The 13325-nt window shown below is 40.4% G+C and overlaps 1 protein-coding gene across 7 annotated transcripts in view; it reads left to right on the top strand.

Annotated features, from left to right (window-relative positions):
* The window catches only part of REPS2 (RALBP1 associated Eps domain containing 2), a 275952-nt gene that overhangs the window by 120815 nt on the left and 141812 nt on the right, over positions 1-13325 (top strand). For all 7 annotated transcript variants that reach the window (XM_043995038.1, XM_043995040.1, XM_043995037.1 and 4 more), the window contains exon 5: positions 9674-9771. In XM_043995038.1, the coding sequence (XP_043850973.1) occupies positions 9674-9771 (98 nt within the window). The remainder of the gene's footprint in view (positions 1-9673; positions 9772-13325) is intronic.

Raw genomic sequence — 13325 nt, 5'->3', positions numbered from 1 at the left:
TTTTTTTTTGTGAGGCAATTGGGGTTAAGTGACTTGCCCAGTGTCACACAGCTCTAAGGCCAAATTTGAACTCAGGTCCTCCTGACTTCAGGGCCAGTGCTCTATCCATTGTGCCACCTAGCTGCCCCCCTCCTTTCCTTCTTTCCTTCCTTCCTTCCTTCCTTCCTTCCTTCCTTCCTTCCTTCCTTCCTTCCTTCCTTCCTTCCTTCCATCCTCCCTTCCTTCCTTCCTTCTGTCCTCCCTCCTTCCTTCCCTCCTTTCTTTCTTCCCTCCCTCCCTCCATTCATTTTTAGCCCCCCCACCTCTGCAAAAGGAAGAAGGATGTGGATTTTCTCATTCTTTCTTTGAGGCCAGCTTGTTCATTACAGTTACAACTGTGTTCCATTTTTTTCTTTTGTTCTTTTCATTCATGTTGTTATTATATATATTTTCCTGGTTTTTGTTTACTTCAAATTTTCCATTGGTTAATATTTGTCTTCTTTTAAAAATTATTTCTTTTATTTTAAATTTATGGAATAAAAGAAGCATTTCTATAAGATAGTATAACAACACATGATTGCACAGATTTGACTTCTTGTACTCCTCTATTCATCATACTTATAATTCCTGACATCATGGTAATATTCCATCACATTCATGTACTGCCATTTGTTTAGCTGCTCCCCCTTTGATGGGCACCTACTTTGTTTCTAGTTCTTTGTTTTTCACAAAAGTGATCAGCTTACAGCTCAAGAGCATGATACAATTACAAAGCACTTTATATGCATTATCTCATTTAATCAATACAACAGATCTGCCTTTGTCCAAGTAAAATGAAATCTTGGAGAATGTCTCTTCATTTGTCATGTGTCAGAATGACAGTAAAACCTGTCATTCTCCTTCCTATCCCCAAATCATTAGATGAGGACTTCCTAGCCTAAAGACCACTGGTCTAAGAAGCAACCACTTGATTACCAACGGTCTCTCTAGTCAGTGGTGCCAGAGAATTTGGATAAAGAGCAGCAGAGCCACACAGGGATAGCAGTTAAAACTTTATTACTACTCACAAGGGGAAGAGGAGAACAGATGCCTAGAGGCAACAGTCTTGGTGTGTGGTCCCCACTGCCCTGGCTCCATTCTGAGGGCAGCCCACAGTGAGGTAGCTTCCAAATATGGAACTGTGCAGAGGCTTTCAAACACTGGTTCAATGCCCAGAGTCCATTAAGGCTCAAACTTATATAGAGTTTTAGACAAAGAGCTGGCTGGCACCAAGAGGTGACATTCCTGTCATCCATTGGCAACTAGTATTGGGAACAGGGAAATGAAAACATTTTCTAACTTGCCATAAATAAGGACTGAAAAATCATGGGTTGGGATGTAGGGTTCTTGATTCTAACTTTGCTAATGCAGCAAGAGAGTGGTAGAAGGGGAAGGATAATGCCCAATCTCTGACTTTATCAGCTTTGTCATACATGTATTCTGGGGATCTGGCACCATACCAATCAAATTGGTTTTTCCTGGTTTACACCAGTCAGGGAATATTAATGCCATGACTGTCATGAGAATTCAACAGAATTTTGGATGTTAAAAATGGTTCCTCATGCTCAAAGTTGGGAAACAACTGCTAAAGGAGGCGTCTATGCCAAGTACTCCGTGAGATTTGAGGAGGAACAATCATTTTGGGTCTTGGAGTTGGAAGGAGGTAGAGGAAAGGTCTGGGAAGGCTTAAAAGAGGGGGGTGGTACCTGAATGAGAGACCCTGAAAAAAAGGAATGACTTCACCTGAAGAAGAGGTTTATTCCAGATATGGGGAAGGGCTTGAACAGAAGTCCTTGGATAATAGAAAAGATGGTAGTTCAGTTTGATTGGAAGATAGAATGCCTGGAATGATGTAAGACTGGGAAGATGATTTGAAGTCATAGTGTGGAGGATCTCAAATATCAACTGGGAGTTTATTTTTTTATGCAGTAGCAATAAGCAACTAGAATTTCTGCGTAAAGGAGTGATGTGGCAATAACATTGTGTCAGAAAGACTGCTGCCCTAAAACAGGGGAAGTAAGGGATTTGATGTCTGGTACCTGGGTCCAACCCTTAGTTTTAGCTTGAAACTGTCCCTTTAAAGCCCTTTGAAATATTCTCCTTTTCCTGGTACACAAGCAAGCACGAAGGCTGAGTTCTCTACCCTTTCTTCCTTTGTCCTTCTTTATACTTTCTGAATTTGGCTTCTTTCTAATCCTCTGAGGTTCTTTACATTTCTGCTATGTTCCCTTGCTAGATCAATAGACCACCTGAGTGCACAAAGCAGATCTACACATTTCTTCTCAAGTACCACCCCTCTACTCCCACTCATTAACCTCCAGTGGCTTCTTATCACCTCCATGAGCATATACAAAATGCTCTGTTTGGCATCCAGAGTCCATCATAACCTAGCCCTCTCCTACCTTTCTAGTCTTCTTATACTCTCCATCCTGTCCTCTTTGATCCTGTGATACTGACCTCTTGGCTGTTCTGTGAACAAGATACTCCATTGCTCAACTCTTGGCATTTTCTCTGACTAGGGAAATCTTCCTTAATACGGTTTTTGTCTTATCATTTTCCCTACCTAAGATCCTAGTGCCTGGGAGGCAGTATGGTACAATGAAAAGAATGCTGCAAGTGAAATGAATGGACCTTCTGCATCTGGCATTGGGACTGTGGCTCAAATCTTGCCCGTGTGCCCTTGGATAAGTCACTTAATTTCTCTGAGCCTCAGTTTCCTCATCTATAAAGTGGGGGGTTTGAATAGAAGACCTTTAAGGTTCCTTCCAGCTCTACATCCATAATCTGAGCCCCCATTTTGTCACTACCTCGTTGTAAGGTTGTTGTGAGGGATCAAATAACACTGTGTGTGTAAAACGTCTTGTTCTCTGAACACAACATTCTGTTCACCATTCCTTTCTCTATGCCTAGAAAATTTTCTCTCCTTACCTTCCTACTTCTTCTTCTTTTTTTTTTTTTTTACGGGGCAATGGGAGTTAAGTGACTTGCCCAGGGTCACACAGCCAGTACGTGTCAAGTGTCTGAGGCCGGATCTGAACTCAGGTACTCTTGAATCCAGGGCTGGTGCTTTATCCACTGTGCCACCTAGCCGCCCCCCACCTTCCTACTTCTTAAAATCACTAACTCCATTCAAGGCTCCTAGTGTATGCTTACCCTTGAAATTACTTTGTGCATGTATGTGTGTGTATGCATACACACTGCCTCCCCCCATTTCACCCCCCCCCACATATACACACACACATATATATAATTTATCTATATACATATTCCGACTCCCCTTCCAGCAGCAGAATCTAAGCATCCTGTGGGCAGAGATTGTTTTTTCTTTCATTTTTGTGTATTCTCTGGATTCCAGGGCCCTTTCCATTTGTTGTACATCTATCTTGATGTTGTCAATTAGCCATACAGACTGTAATTGATAATGAGTTTATTTCTTAAACCGTGTCAGAAGAATAGCAGGATTAATGAAGTAAGTTTATTGCCAATTATAGGCTGCACGGCTAAATGTGATGGTGATAATACTTAAAGCATTTACATTGTGCTTTAAAGTTTTCATAGCCCCTTATGTATGTTATCTCATTTATTCTTTGCAGTAGTCCTATGAGGTGGGGACTAGTATTACTCCCCATCCTACATGTAGGGAAACAGAGGCAAAGAGAACTGAAGTGACTTGTTCAGAGTCATATTTCTTGTCATTGTTGTTGCTCAGTTGTTCAGTCCTGTCTGACTCTTTGTGACCCTGTGGACCATAGCTCGCTAGGCCCTTCTGTCCTCCACCATCTCCCAAAGCCTGTCTAAGCTCGGTTCATAGATCTTTTATTCAGGTTTTAATACCATCCATGGGGTTTTCTTGGCAGAGATACTGGAGTGGTTTGCCATTTCCTTCACTGGTGGTTCACCTTTTGTTAGAACTCTACACAATGGCCCGCCATCCTGGGTAACCCTCTGTGGCCTAACTCATAGTTTTATTGAAGTACTAATACTAAGTACTGCTACAACAAAGCAGTGATTCAGGATGGGCCAGGATTGTGTATAACTAGTAGTTTGTCTGAGGCAGTATTAGAACTCAGATCTTCCAGATTCCAAATCTGGAATTCACTATGCCACTTAGCTGCTAGCCAGAGACCACTGACATGTGCATCTAATATAGAAAGTTGTCGACAGTAGGCCACTCGCATGCATCAGAGCGTACAGTTCTATTTTTACAATGGAATGTTAGCATTGTGTCATACTTGTTTTCCCCTAGGAAAGACAGTGATACTGTCTTGGATCATAACTTATAACCGCATAGCACTTTTAATTTTCCCAAAAGGCTTTAGCATGGAGTGAGTATGCACTTACCATATTCTAATTTGTATTATAGCTTTGTGTGGCTGTCAGTCAACAAGCACCTACTATGTTCCAGACACTATGCTCAGGGCTGTCTTATTGTTCTTTACTAGCCCGGAAGATCCTTTGAGGACAGAGCCCTGTTTTTTCTCTTTTCTCAGTGCCCTGGCATACTCAGGGGGGAATCATTGAATTGAGGTGAAAATAACAATAAATCATCCTTTAGGATTTTATTATATTATAACTTTTAAAAAAAGACTCAGTTTTGTAGTCATTTCTTACACAGGGTTAGATTCTAAAGTCAATGCAGGGATTGGTATTAGACTTGTGATTTCTTTGGTTATAGGGCACATTTAGGTGAGGAGGCTTCTGTCAATGCAGGTGGGCAATTCTTAGAGAATTACCTAGAGGGGTGGCTAGATGGCACAGTGGAAAAAGCACTGGCCCTGGATTCAGGAGAACCTGAGTTCAAATGTGGCTTCAGACACTTGACACTTACTAGCTGTGTGACCTTGGGCAAGTCACTTAGCCCTCATTGCCCCACAGAAAAAAAAAAAAGAAAAAAGAAAAAGAAAAGAAAGGACATAAGAGAATTACCTAGAGTGGAAGTGTCATGCTTCACTAGCATCTTTATGGGCCAGTACTCCAGAGTACAGCCTGAACCAGAATAAAATATAATTGGGAAAATTTCAACAAAATAAATAAAAATACAGTAGGACTTATATAATATTAATATGTGGTTTTCTAAGTCACTGTATGGTCTGCAGGGATCCTTGTATGTGATTTAGTGGCCCCCTGTTTCTATTTGAGTTTGACACCATTGGCCCAGAGCTATAAGAGGTTAAGTGACTTGCTCAAGGTCACATAGCCAGTAGGTATCAGAGGCACAACTTGAACCCTGTTTTTGCTCACTTGGAGGCTGGCTCTCTTTCCTCAGTGCCATAGTGCTTCATATCATGAAAGGTGAGAATCCTGTATAGTCAAAATCATCCTTTCTCTGAAGCAGGCCTCCAAAGTCATCAGCCCCTAACACAAGGGTATGGGGCAGGGTGGATGCATACACATAAGGATTGGTTCTAAGGGCTGGGTGGGTTGGGCTTATGTGTAAATGTATCTTGGGCTCTGGCTTCTGGTCTCTCTTCTTCCTTTTCCTCCTTCCCTCTTTCCTTTGTCCTTCAAGGGGTAAATAAGGGCAGGGGAGGTGTGAGAAGGGTCCGCTGTGGGGGAGCAAAAGGACTAGGGCACTGGAGAGCATGCACATATTTTCCATCTTATGATCTCTTGGGGGCATGTGCCCATTGAGTGACATGGCAGCAGAATTGAGGAAATGCTTAAATTGTCATTTTTCTATTAACTGACATCTTTCCTTCTTTTCCCCCATTTCCCTTATCCCCTTCCTCCTACCCACATGGAAAATAAATTGCAGTCTCCCACGACTCTACCATTCACAAAGTGTTCTTTGTTGACATAGGCCAATTCAAAACTCCCTCCTTCCTGTTCATACACCCATTTCCCTTTTAATAATCTGATGATCAAAGTTAAATGTTTAAATTCTGGAAGGGAGGTAAGATCACTCATACCTTGTTCTTTGATTTTCTCCTTAAGTCCAGACCCTTTTATCAGTTCTTATATTTGTAGCTCTCCAAAGGACCTTTTAAATGCAAGATCTTTTAGTAATAATGTAGTACTTTGTTTTGTGTTTCTCTAATGCAGATGACAGGAGGCAGCTAGGTGGCTCAGTGGATAGAGCCCTGAGCCTGGAATCAGAAAGACCTGATTTCAAATCTGGCCTTAGACACTTATTAGCTGTGTGATCCTGGACAAGTCACTTAATCTCTGTTTGCTTTAATCCACTGGAGAAGGAAATGGCAAACCACTCTAATATCTTTACCAAGAAAACTCCATAGACTGTATCCATAAGGACACAGTCAGAAACAACTGAATAACAACAACATTTCCCATAATATAGTTATCAGAGTTTGTTTCTTATTTGCCTGCAAGATTATAAGATCCATAAGGTAAGGTGTTGTGTCTTATCCAAACTTTGTCCTTCTTTTAGAGCCTAGCACAATGCCCTTCCCATAATAAATGTTTCTTTTTTTTTTTTTTGGTGGGGTTAAGTGACTTGCCCAGGGTCACACAGCTAGTAAGTGTCAAGTGTCTGAGGATGGATTTGAACTCAGGTACTCCTATGTCCAGGCCCAGTGCTTTATCCACTGCGCCACCTGGCAACCCCCTATAATAAATGTCTAACAAATACTCATTGAACCGAATTCAAGGAAATTAACATCAATAGTCTTTTTGTTGTTGTTGTTAAATCCTGTCTGACTCTTCATGACCCCATTTTGGGATTTCTTGGCAAAGATTTTGGAGCGGTTTGCCATTTACTTCTCCAGCCTATTTTACAGCTGAGGAAACTGAGGCAAACGGGGTTAAGTGCCCAGGGTCACACAGCTAGTAAGTGTCTGAGGCCAGATTTGAATTCAGCAAGATGAGTCTTCCTGACTCTAAGCCTAGCCCTCTATCCACTGGGCTACCTAGCTGCCAAGTTTTTTTTAGTATGTTTCTTTACTTTGACTACCCAGCACTAGAACACTAGAATGCGGGCCGTAATCTGTACGCAGAATGTCAGGTATAGCGCTGAGAAGGACATTAAAGACCGTTTACTCCATCCCCCTCATTTTACGTGGGGCCTAGCCGGTACATGTCTGACGTGGAAATTAAACCCAAGTTTTCTGATTGCAATTCCAGTAGTGATCAGTATACCACAGAGCCTCTCTTTATAATAGCACTATACTCTCCTCGGATGCCATTTGGTGCTATTCACTTATTGGCAACACTTCCTTGTAACAACATGCTTGAGGGACTTGAAATCATCAGACCACTTGGAAATATCAATTTTCTCTCCTGTGGCTTTACTCCCCATCTCTGTAATTTGCCTAACTAATGTGCCCCCTCCCCAGGCCACTACTCTCCTTTGTGAGTCATCTCTCCCATTGGAAAGAATGGAGGGGCGGCTAGGTGGTGCAGTGGATAGAGCACCGGCCCTGGAGTCAGGAGGACCTGAGTTCAAATCTGGCCTCAGACACTTAACATTTACTAGCTGTGCGACCCTGGGCAAGTCACCTAACTCCAATTGCCTCACTTTAAAAAAAAAAGGTTAGAAAGAATGTAAGCTTCTTGAGGGCAGGGACTCTTTGTAATTATATCCTCTGTTCTTAACACAGTGGTTGGCACCTAGTATCTTGTTATTCAGTCAGGTCCAACTCTTTGTGACCCCATTTTTTGGTGAGGCAATTGGGGTTAAGTGACTTGCCCAGGGTCACATAGCTAGCAAGTATCAAGTGTCTGAGGCCGGATTTGAACTCAGGTCCTCCTGACTCCAGGGCCGGTGCTCTATCCACTGCACCACCTAGCTGCCCCCGTGACCCCATTTGAAGTTTTCTTTGCAAAGATACTGGAGCGGTTTGCCATTTCCTTCTCCAGCTCATATTACAGATGAGAAAACTGAGGCAAATAGAGTTAGTGACTTGCCTGGAGTCATACAGCTAGGAAGTGTCTGAAGTCTGATTTAAACTCATGAAGATGAGTCTTCCTGATTCCAAGCCCAGAGCTCTGTTCACTGTACCACCTTAGTAAATGCCTTTTCATACATTCATTGGAAGGGGTTCAAGATGGCATTTCCTTATATTGGATTGCACTTCATAGTGAACAGTGTCATGGACAAGTTCTAATTTACTCTAGTTGTTTTCAGGACTGTATTTTGGTGTCCGACTCCTGGATTGAAATGAGTGATTTAAGAATCACTACTTGTCCATAAAGAAAGCACAGCCTGGGCATTTCTACATTTAAGGGGTTTTAAAGATATCTGGATTATGACAGCTCTGTGTGCCTCAGTACCTCATTCAGTTTTTACACTTAGGAGCTCAATTAGAGATTTGCCAGGGATCATCTCCAAGTGTTTTTCTTTGTTTGTTTGTTTGTTTTTAAATGAAGAATTTTGTCATAAAACAGGCATCATTTTCCTGAAGGAAAGTAAAAAGTGAAAACTGCATTAGTGAAATAGACCCAATGTCTATGTGTAGCTCTTGATTACCTGGTCAAGTTGTTTCTTATTAAAACAAACGACACTGCTGTGGCATCAAGAAAACAAACTTCTGCCTGGTGTCTCTTATATTTATGCATAGCAGTTGGAAGAAATTCCTATCACTTGTTTTATCCTCTCAAAAACTTCAAATACTCATCAAGAAAAACAGAATGCTTTCAAATTAGGGAATGATTTTTAAAAATATGTGAACAGGGTTGAGTATTGCCTCTATTTTTTGTATGCTTCGTGACTTCAGTGACAGCAAAGATCTTGGCAAGATCAGTGTTTATTAGCTGTTGGAGAACCAGGGGAAAGTACACAGGAATTTTTATGTTTTGGAAATTTTTTTCCCCTTAATTGACTAAACAGAACAGAATTGATTTTGTGTTAAGTGGAAATTATTGGGTAAAAAACAGCAATGCACATGGAAATGTATAAAATGCATTTTGTTAAAATCCAGGTAGACATTCATTTCTGTAATTTTTAAGAAATACATTTTTAGGGGCAGCTGGGTGGTGCAGTGGATAGAGTACCGGCCCTGGATTCAGGAGGACCTGAGTTCAAATCAGCCTCAGACCCTTAACAATTACTAGCTGTGTGACCCTAGGCAAATCACTTAACCCCAATTGCCTCACCAAAAAAAGAAAGAAAGAAAGAAAGAAAGAAAGAAAGAAAGAAAGAAAGAAAGAAAGAAAGAAAGAAAGAAAGAAAGAAAGAAAGAAAGAAAGAAAGAAAGAAAGAAATTTTAGGGAGAAGGGACAGGCATTTGGGCAATTGACTGTTGAATTCATTACATAAAAAAAAAAAAAGAAAATAAAAAAAAAGAATTCATTGCATAAAGTATGAGCTGTCTCTCTCTTCTCCATGCCCACAGTATGCGTTTATTGTCCAGCCTGTAGAACATACTTTTGACCTTTATGTGATATAAATTGCTTACACTCAATCAAATATTTAACATTTTTATTCTGTTAAACTTTTCCCCAACATCAGTGTTGTTGGTCTTATACATCTAATTTAAGGAATAGTTTTCCTTATAAAGTACTGTGTGCTGAGAAAACTATTTTGATTAATTAAAATTTTAATTACGCGACTTTGGGGGGACATAATGTGAGATTATGGCTACCATCTCATTTATAGGAAAGTGGGTTTATGTATAAATTGCCTTAGTTTATATGTGTCAAAATTAATCATTTTAATGTTGAGTCTCTGAAGCCATCTTGGTTTTCCTGATTCTTTCAGCTCCCTATGAAGCTAGACAACTTGCCCTCCAACAGGAGGGACCCACATCAGGAAGCCATGGAGCCAAGCCCCCACGACTGCAGACTTCTCTTATTCGGGTAATTATTGTAATATATATTATGATCATCATCACCATTATCATAATTTTAACTCATTTATGTAAGTGTTTTCCCCACAACAGCCCTTGGAGGTAGTTAGAGGTTATTCTTTTTTTTTTTTTTTTTTTGGTGAGGCAATTGGGGTTAACTGACTTGCCCAGGGTCACACAGCTAGTAAGTGTCAATCGTCTGAGGCCAGATTTGAACTCAGGTACTCCTGACTCCAGGGCCAGTGCTCTATCCACTGTGCCACCTAGCTGCCCCTAGAGGTTATTCTTGCTTTATAGACAAAGTAAACAGGTTAACCTTGCTCAAGGTCACATGTCTGAGGTCAGTGTCAAGGTCAATGTCAGAAGGAAATGGGTCAGAGCTCTGGCTCTTATTCTAGTAGTCTCCCCATTATAGCCCAGGCTGTAAAATTGAGAATGGAGGAAAGTGGTGAACTTCTAGGATGCAGAAAAGTGCCTTTTTTAGCTGAATCTTTTCAGATTATTGTTGAGAAGACACGAAACCGAACCCCTTTCTCTCCTTGAACTTCAACATGCCTTGTAGCTAGTTAATTTTTACTTTTTTTATTGTTTCCCTTGTAAATAAATGTGCCTATGCCTCTTTTTAGCATATACATTTCCAATTTCGATTCCACTGATACACTCCAGCTAAGCTGAACTCCCAGCCACGCCAGGCTCTTTCCTTCCTCCAAGCCCATACTTACGCCATCTTCCCTGTCAAGAATGCCCTTCTTTCCTTTGGCTTATCCAAAGCTCATCAATCACTCTTGGCCTGGGTCCAGTCCCTCTTCTCCTATGAATCCTTCTCTCACCTCTCCAGCCCATAGGTATCTCCTTTAGCCCTAGTCTGTGCCTTTCCTTTCACACTTATTTATATCTTGCATTGCATTGGTACTTAATTATTTTATGGATATTTCTTGTTCTTGCAGTAGACTTTAAAGCTTCTTTAAGGCAGAGATTCTTAACTTTAACATTTCTTTCATTGCTTAGAGTCCTTTGTTTCCTTCAAGCATCTCCTTCTAAACAAGCCCTTAGCTGATCTTTCTGGTTGTTAGTACCCTTCCCTCAAAAATCACCTTGTATTTATTTACATGTGTACATACTATAGTCCCTGACTTGACCTTTAGCTTGCCTAGGACAAGGGACAATTTTCACTTTTGTCTTTTGATCCTCAGTGCCTAGTGATATGCCTGACAATATGTATGTGCTTAACAAATAAGTGTGGTTGATGATGGATTGTTTCTCATTACTCCCCTCTATGAACACTATATTCAAGTCAAACTGACCTATTTGTGGTTCCTTGAACTTGGCTTTTTATCTCCCATCTCTGTAGCTTTTTGCAGGCTTTCTGTTTCACTCTATTTTCCCTTTCACCTCTTAGAATTCTTAGCTTCCTTCTCTTTCTTTTTTTTCCCTAATTTAATTTAATTTTATTTGTGGGTCTGCACTCTCTCCCTTCATCCCCCTACCCAATTGAGAAAGCAAGAAAAACAAAACCTCTCATAAACATAGTCAAAGAAAAAAATTCCTGCGTTGGCTTTGTCCAAAAAAAAAAAAGCCACAATCTGTGCTCTCTCTCCCTTTTCTTTAATTTTAATTTTTTTTTTTTTTTTGGTGAGGCAATTGGGGTTAAGTGACTTGCCCAGGCTCACACAGCTGGTAAGTGTTAAGTGTCTGAGGCCGGATTTGAACTCAGGTACTCCTGACTCCAGGGCTGGTTCTCTATCCACTACACCATCTAGCTGCCCCTCCCTTTTCTTAAATGGAGCTAGATCCCCTGTTTTATCCTGAGCTTTCTGGATTTGTGGTTGGTCTTTGTGTTGATTAAAGTTCTCAAGTCTTTCAAAATTGTTTGTCTTTACAACATTGTTGTTATTGTGTAAATCATTCTTTTGGTTCTCTTCACTTCGCTTTAGTTCATACAAGCCTCTTTCCAGGTTTCTCTGAAATGATCCCCTTCATCATTTCTTACAGCACAATAGTTGTATACCATACATCATAGTTGTATACATCATAGTTGTATACCATAAGTTGTTTAGCCATTACCCAGTTGATGGGTAGTTCCTCAGTTTCCAAATCTTTACTCCCACAAAAAACCTGCCCCCAAACCCTGCTATAAATGTTTATATACATATACGTCATTTTCCTCTTTTTTTGATCTCTTTGAGGTATCAGTGGTGGTATCACTGGATCAAAGGGTGTACACAGTTTAATAGCTTTATGGGCATAGTTCCAAATTACTTTCCAGAATGACTGGGCCACTTTATAGTTTCATCAACAGTGTATTCATGTACCTGTTTTTCCACAGCCCCTCCAGCACTTCTCATTTTCCTTTTTTTTGGTCAAATTTGCCAATCTGATGGGTGTGAAACAACCTAAAATTTCTTTTAATTTCCATTTCTCTAAATTATTATTGATTTAGAATTTTTTTTTCAAATGGCTATTGAGAATTATTCCTTTGAAAACTGTCTATTTATATCCTTTGATCATTTATCAATTGGGGTATGGTAGAGTATCAACTTGTTCATTGATTCAGTATCTCACATTTAATGTACTAACAAATAAAGGCACATCTTGATGTAGTGGAAAAGATAGTTGGACATTGAATCAGGAAGACCTGAATTTGAATTTTTCTCAGACATATACTATCTCTTTGACTGTTAGCAAGTCACTTAACCTTGCTCCACCTCAGTTTCCTCATCTCTAACATGGGGTTATCATAGTATGTACTTCACAGATCTATAAGAGAAGGAAAACTAAGATAATATATGTAATGTGTATTGCAAGTCTTAAATTTCTGTATAAATGTTAGCAATTAATGCTTGCAGCTGGTCAGATGGTGTGATTGTTAGTATGTGTTGCCTCCTTTTCTCTCACTCCACCATTGTTAAGGAAGCATTAGAGTGCTACACTGACTGTCACTGTTTTTATCTGATTTGTGGTTTTCTGTGACCAAAGCAAAGAATTCATCACCCAGTGTCTAGCCTGTTGTTAATGAACCTCTCCACACTAGGCTGGTTCTCTGCACTCAGAGCCTATTTATTGTGCGGATGCTGGTTGGAGCCTTTCCAATTGAGTAGAATTTTCTAGAACTCTTTTTATCTCATTGGCATAACCAAGTCTATGTACTTTCCACTGTGCCCCTTTGCTATTATTACTTCCCCAGGGGATAAGATCTTACCTCATCCTGACCCAATTTAAACACAGATTGGAGGGCGTGCTAGTTTTTGTTTGGGGTGTTCTGGACTCACAGGGGTAGTACTGAATATGCTACTTAGCTGAGAGGGACAGAGAGAGGGAGAGGAGACAGGAAGAGAGAGAGAGAGAGAGAGAGAGAGAAGAGAAGAGAAAGAGGAGAGAGGAGAGAGGGGAAAGAGAGAGAAAGAGAAATTAACTAGATATTAATGCCCCAAGAGATATTGGTAGCGATCACATCCTCAAATTTGTGTCATTCTTCCCGTGACCTGGGTCTTTTGTTTTACTGATATGTGGAGTTTATGGGCATGTATAAGAAAGCCAACAAATGACAGTTTTATGGGAGGTCAG

This window comes from Dromiciops gliroides, chromosome 3 (genome assembly GCF_019393635.1).
Source record: "Dromiciops gliroides isolate mDroGli1 chromosome 3, mDroGli1.pri, whole genome shotgun sequence".
Taxonomy (NCBI): Eukaryota; Metazoa; Chordata; class Mammalia; order Microbiotheria; family Microbiotheriidae; genus Dromiciops; species Dromiciops gliroides.
This window is presented reverse-complemented; position numbering and strand designations above follow the sequence as displayed.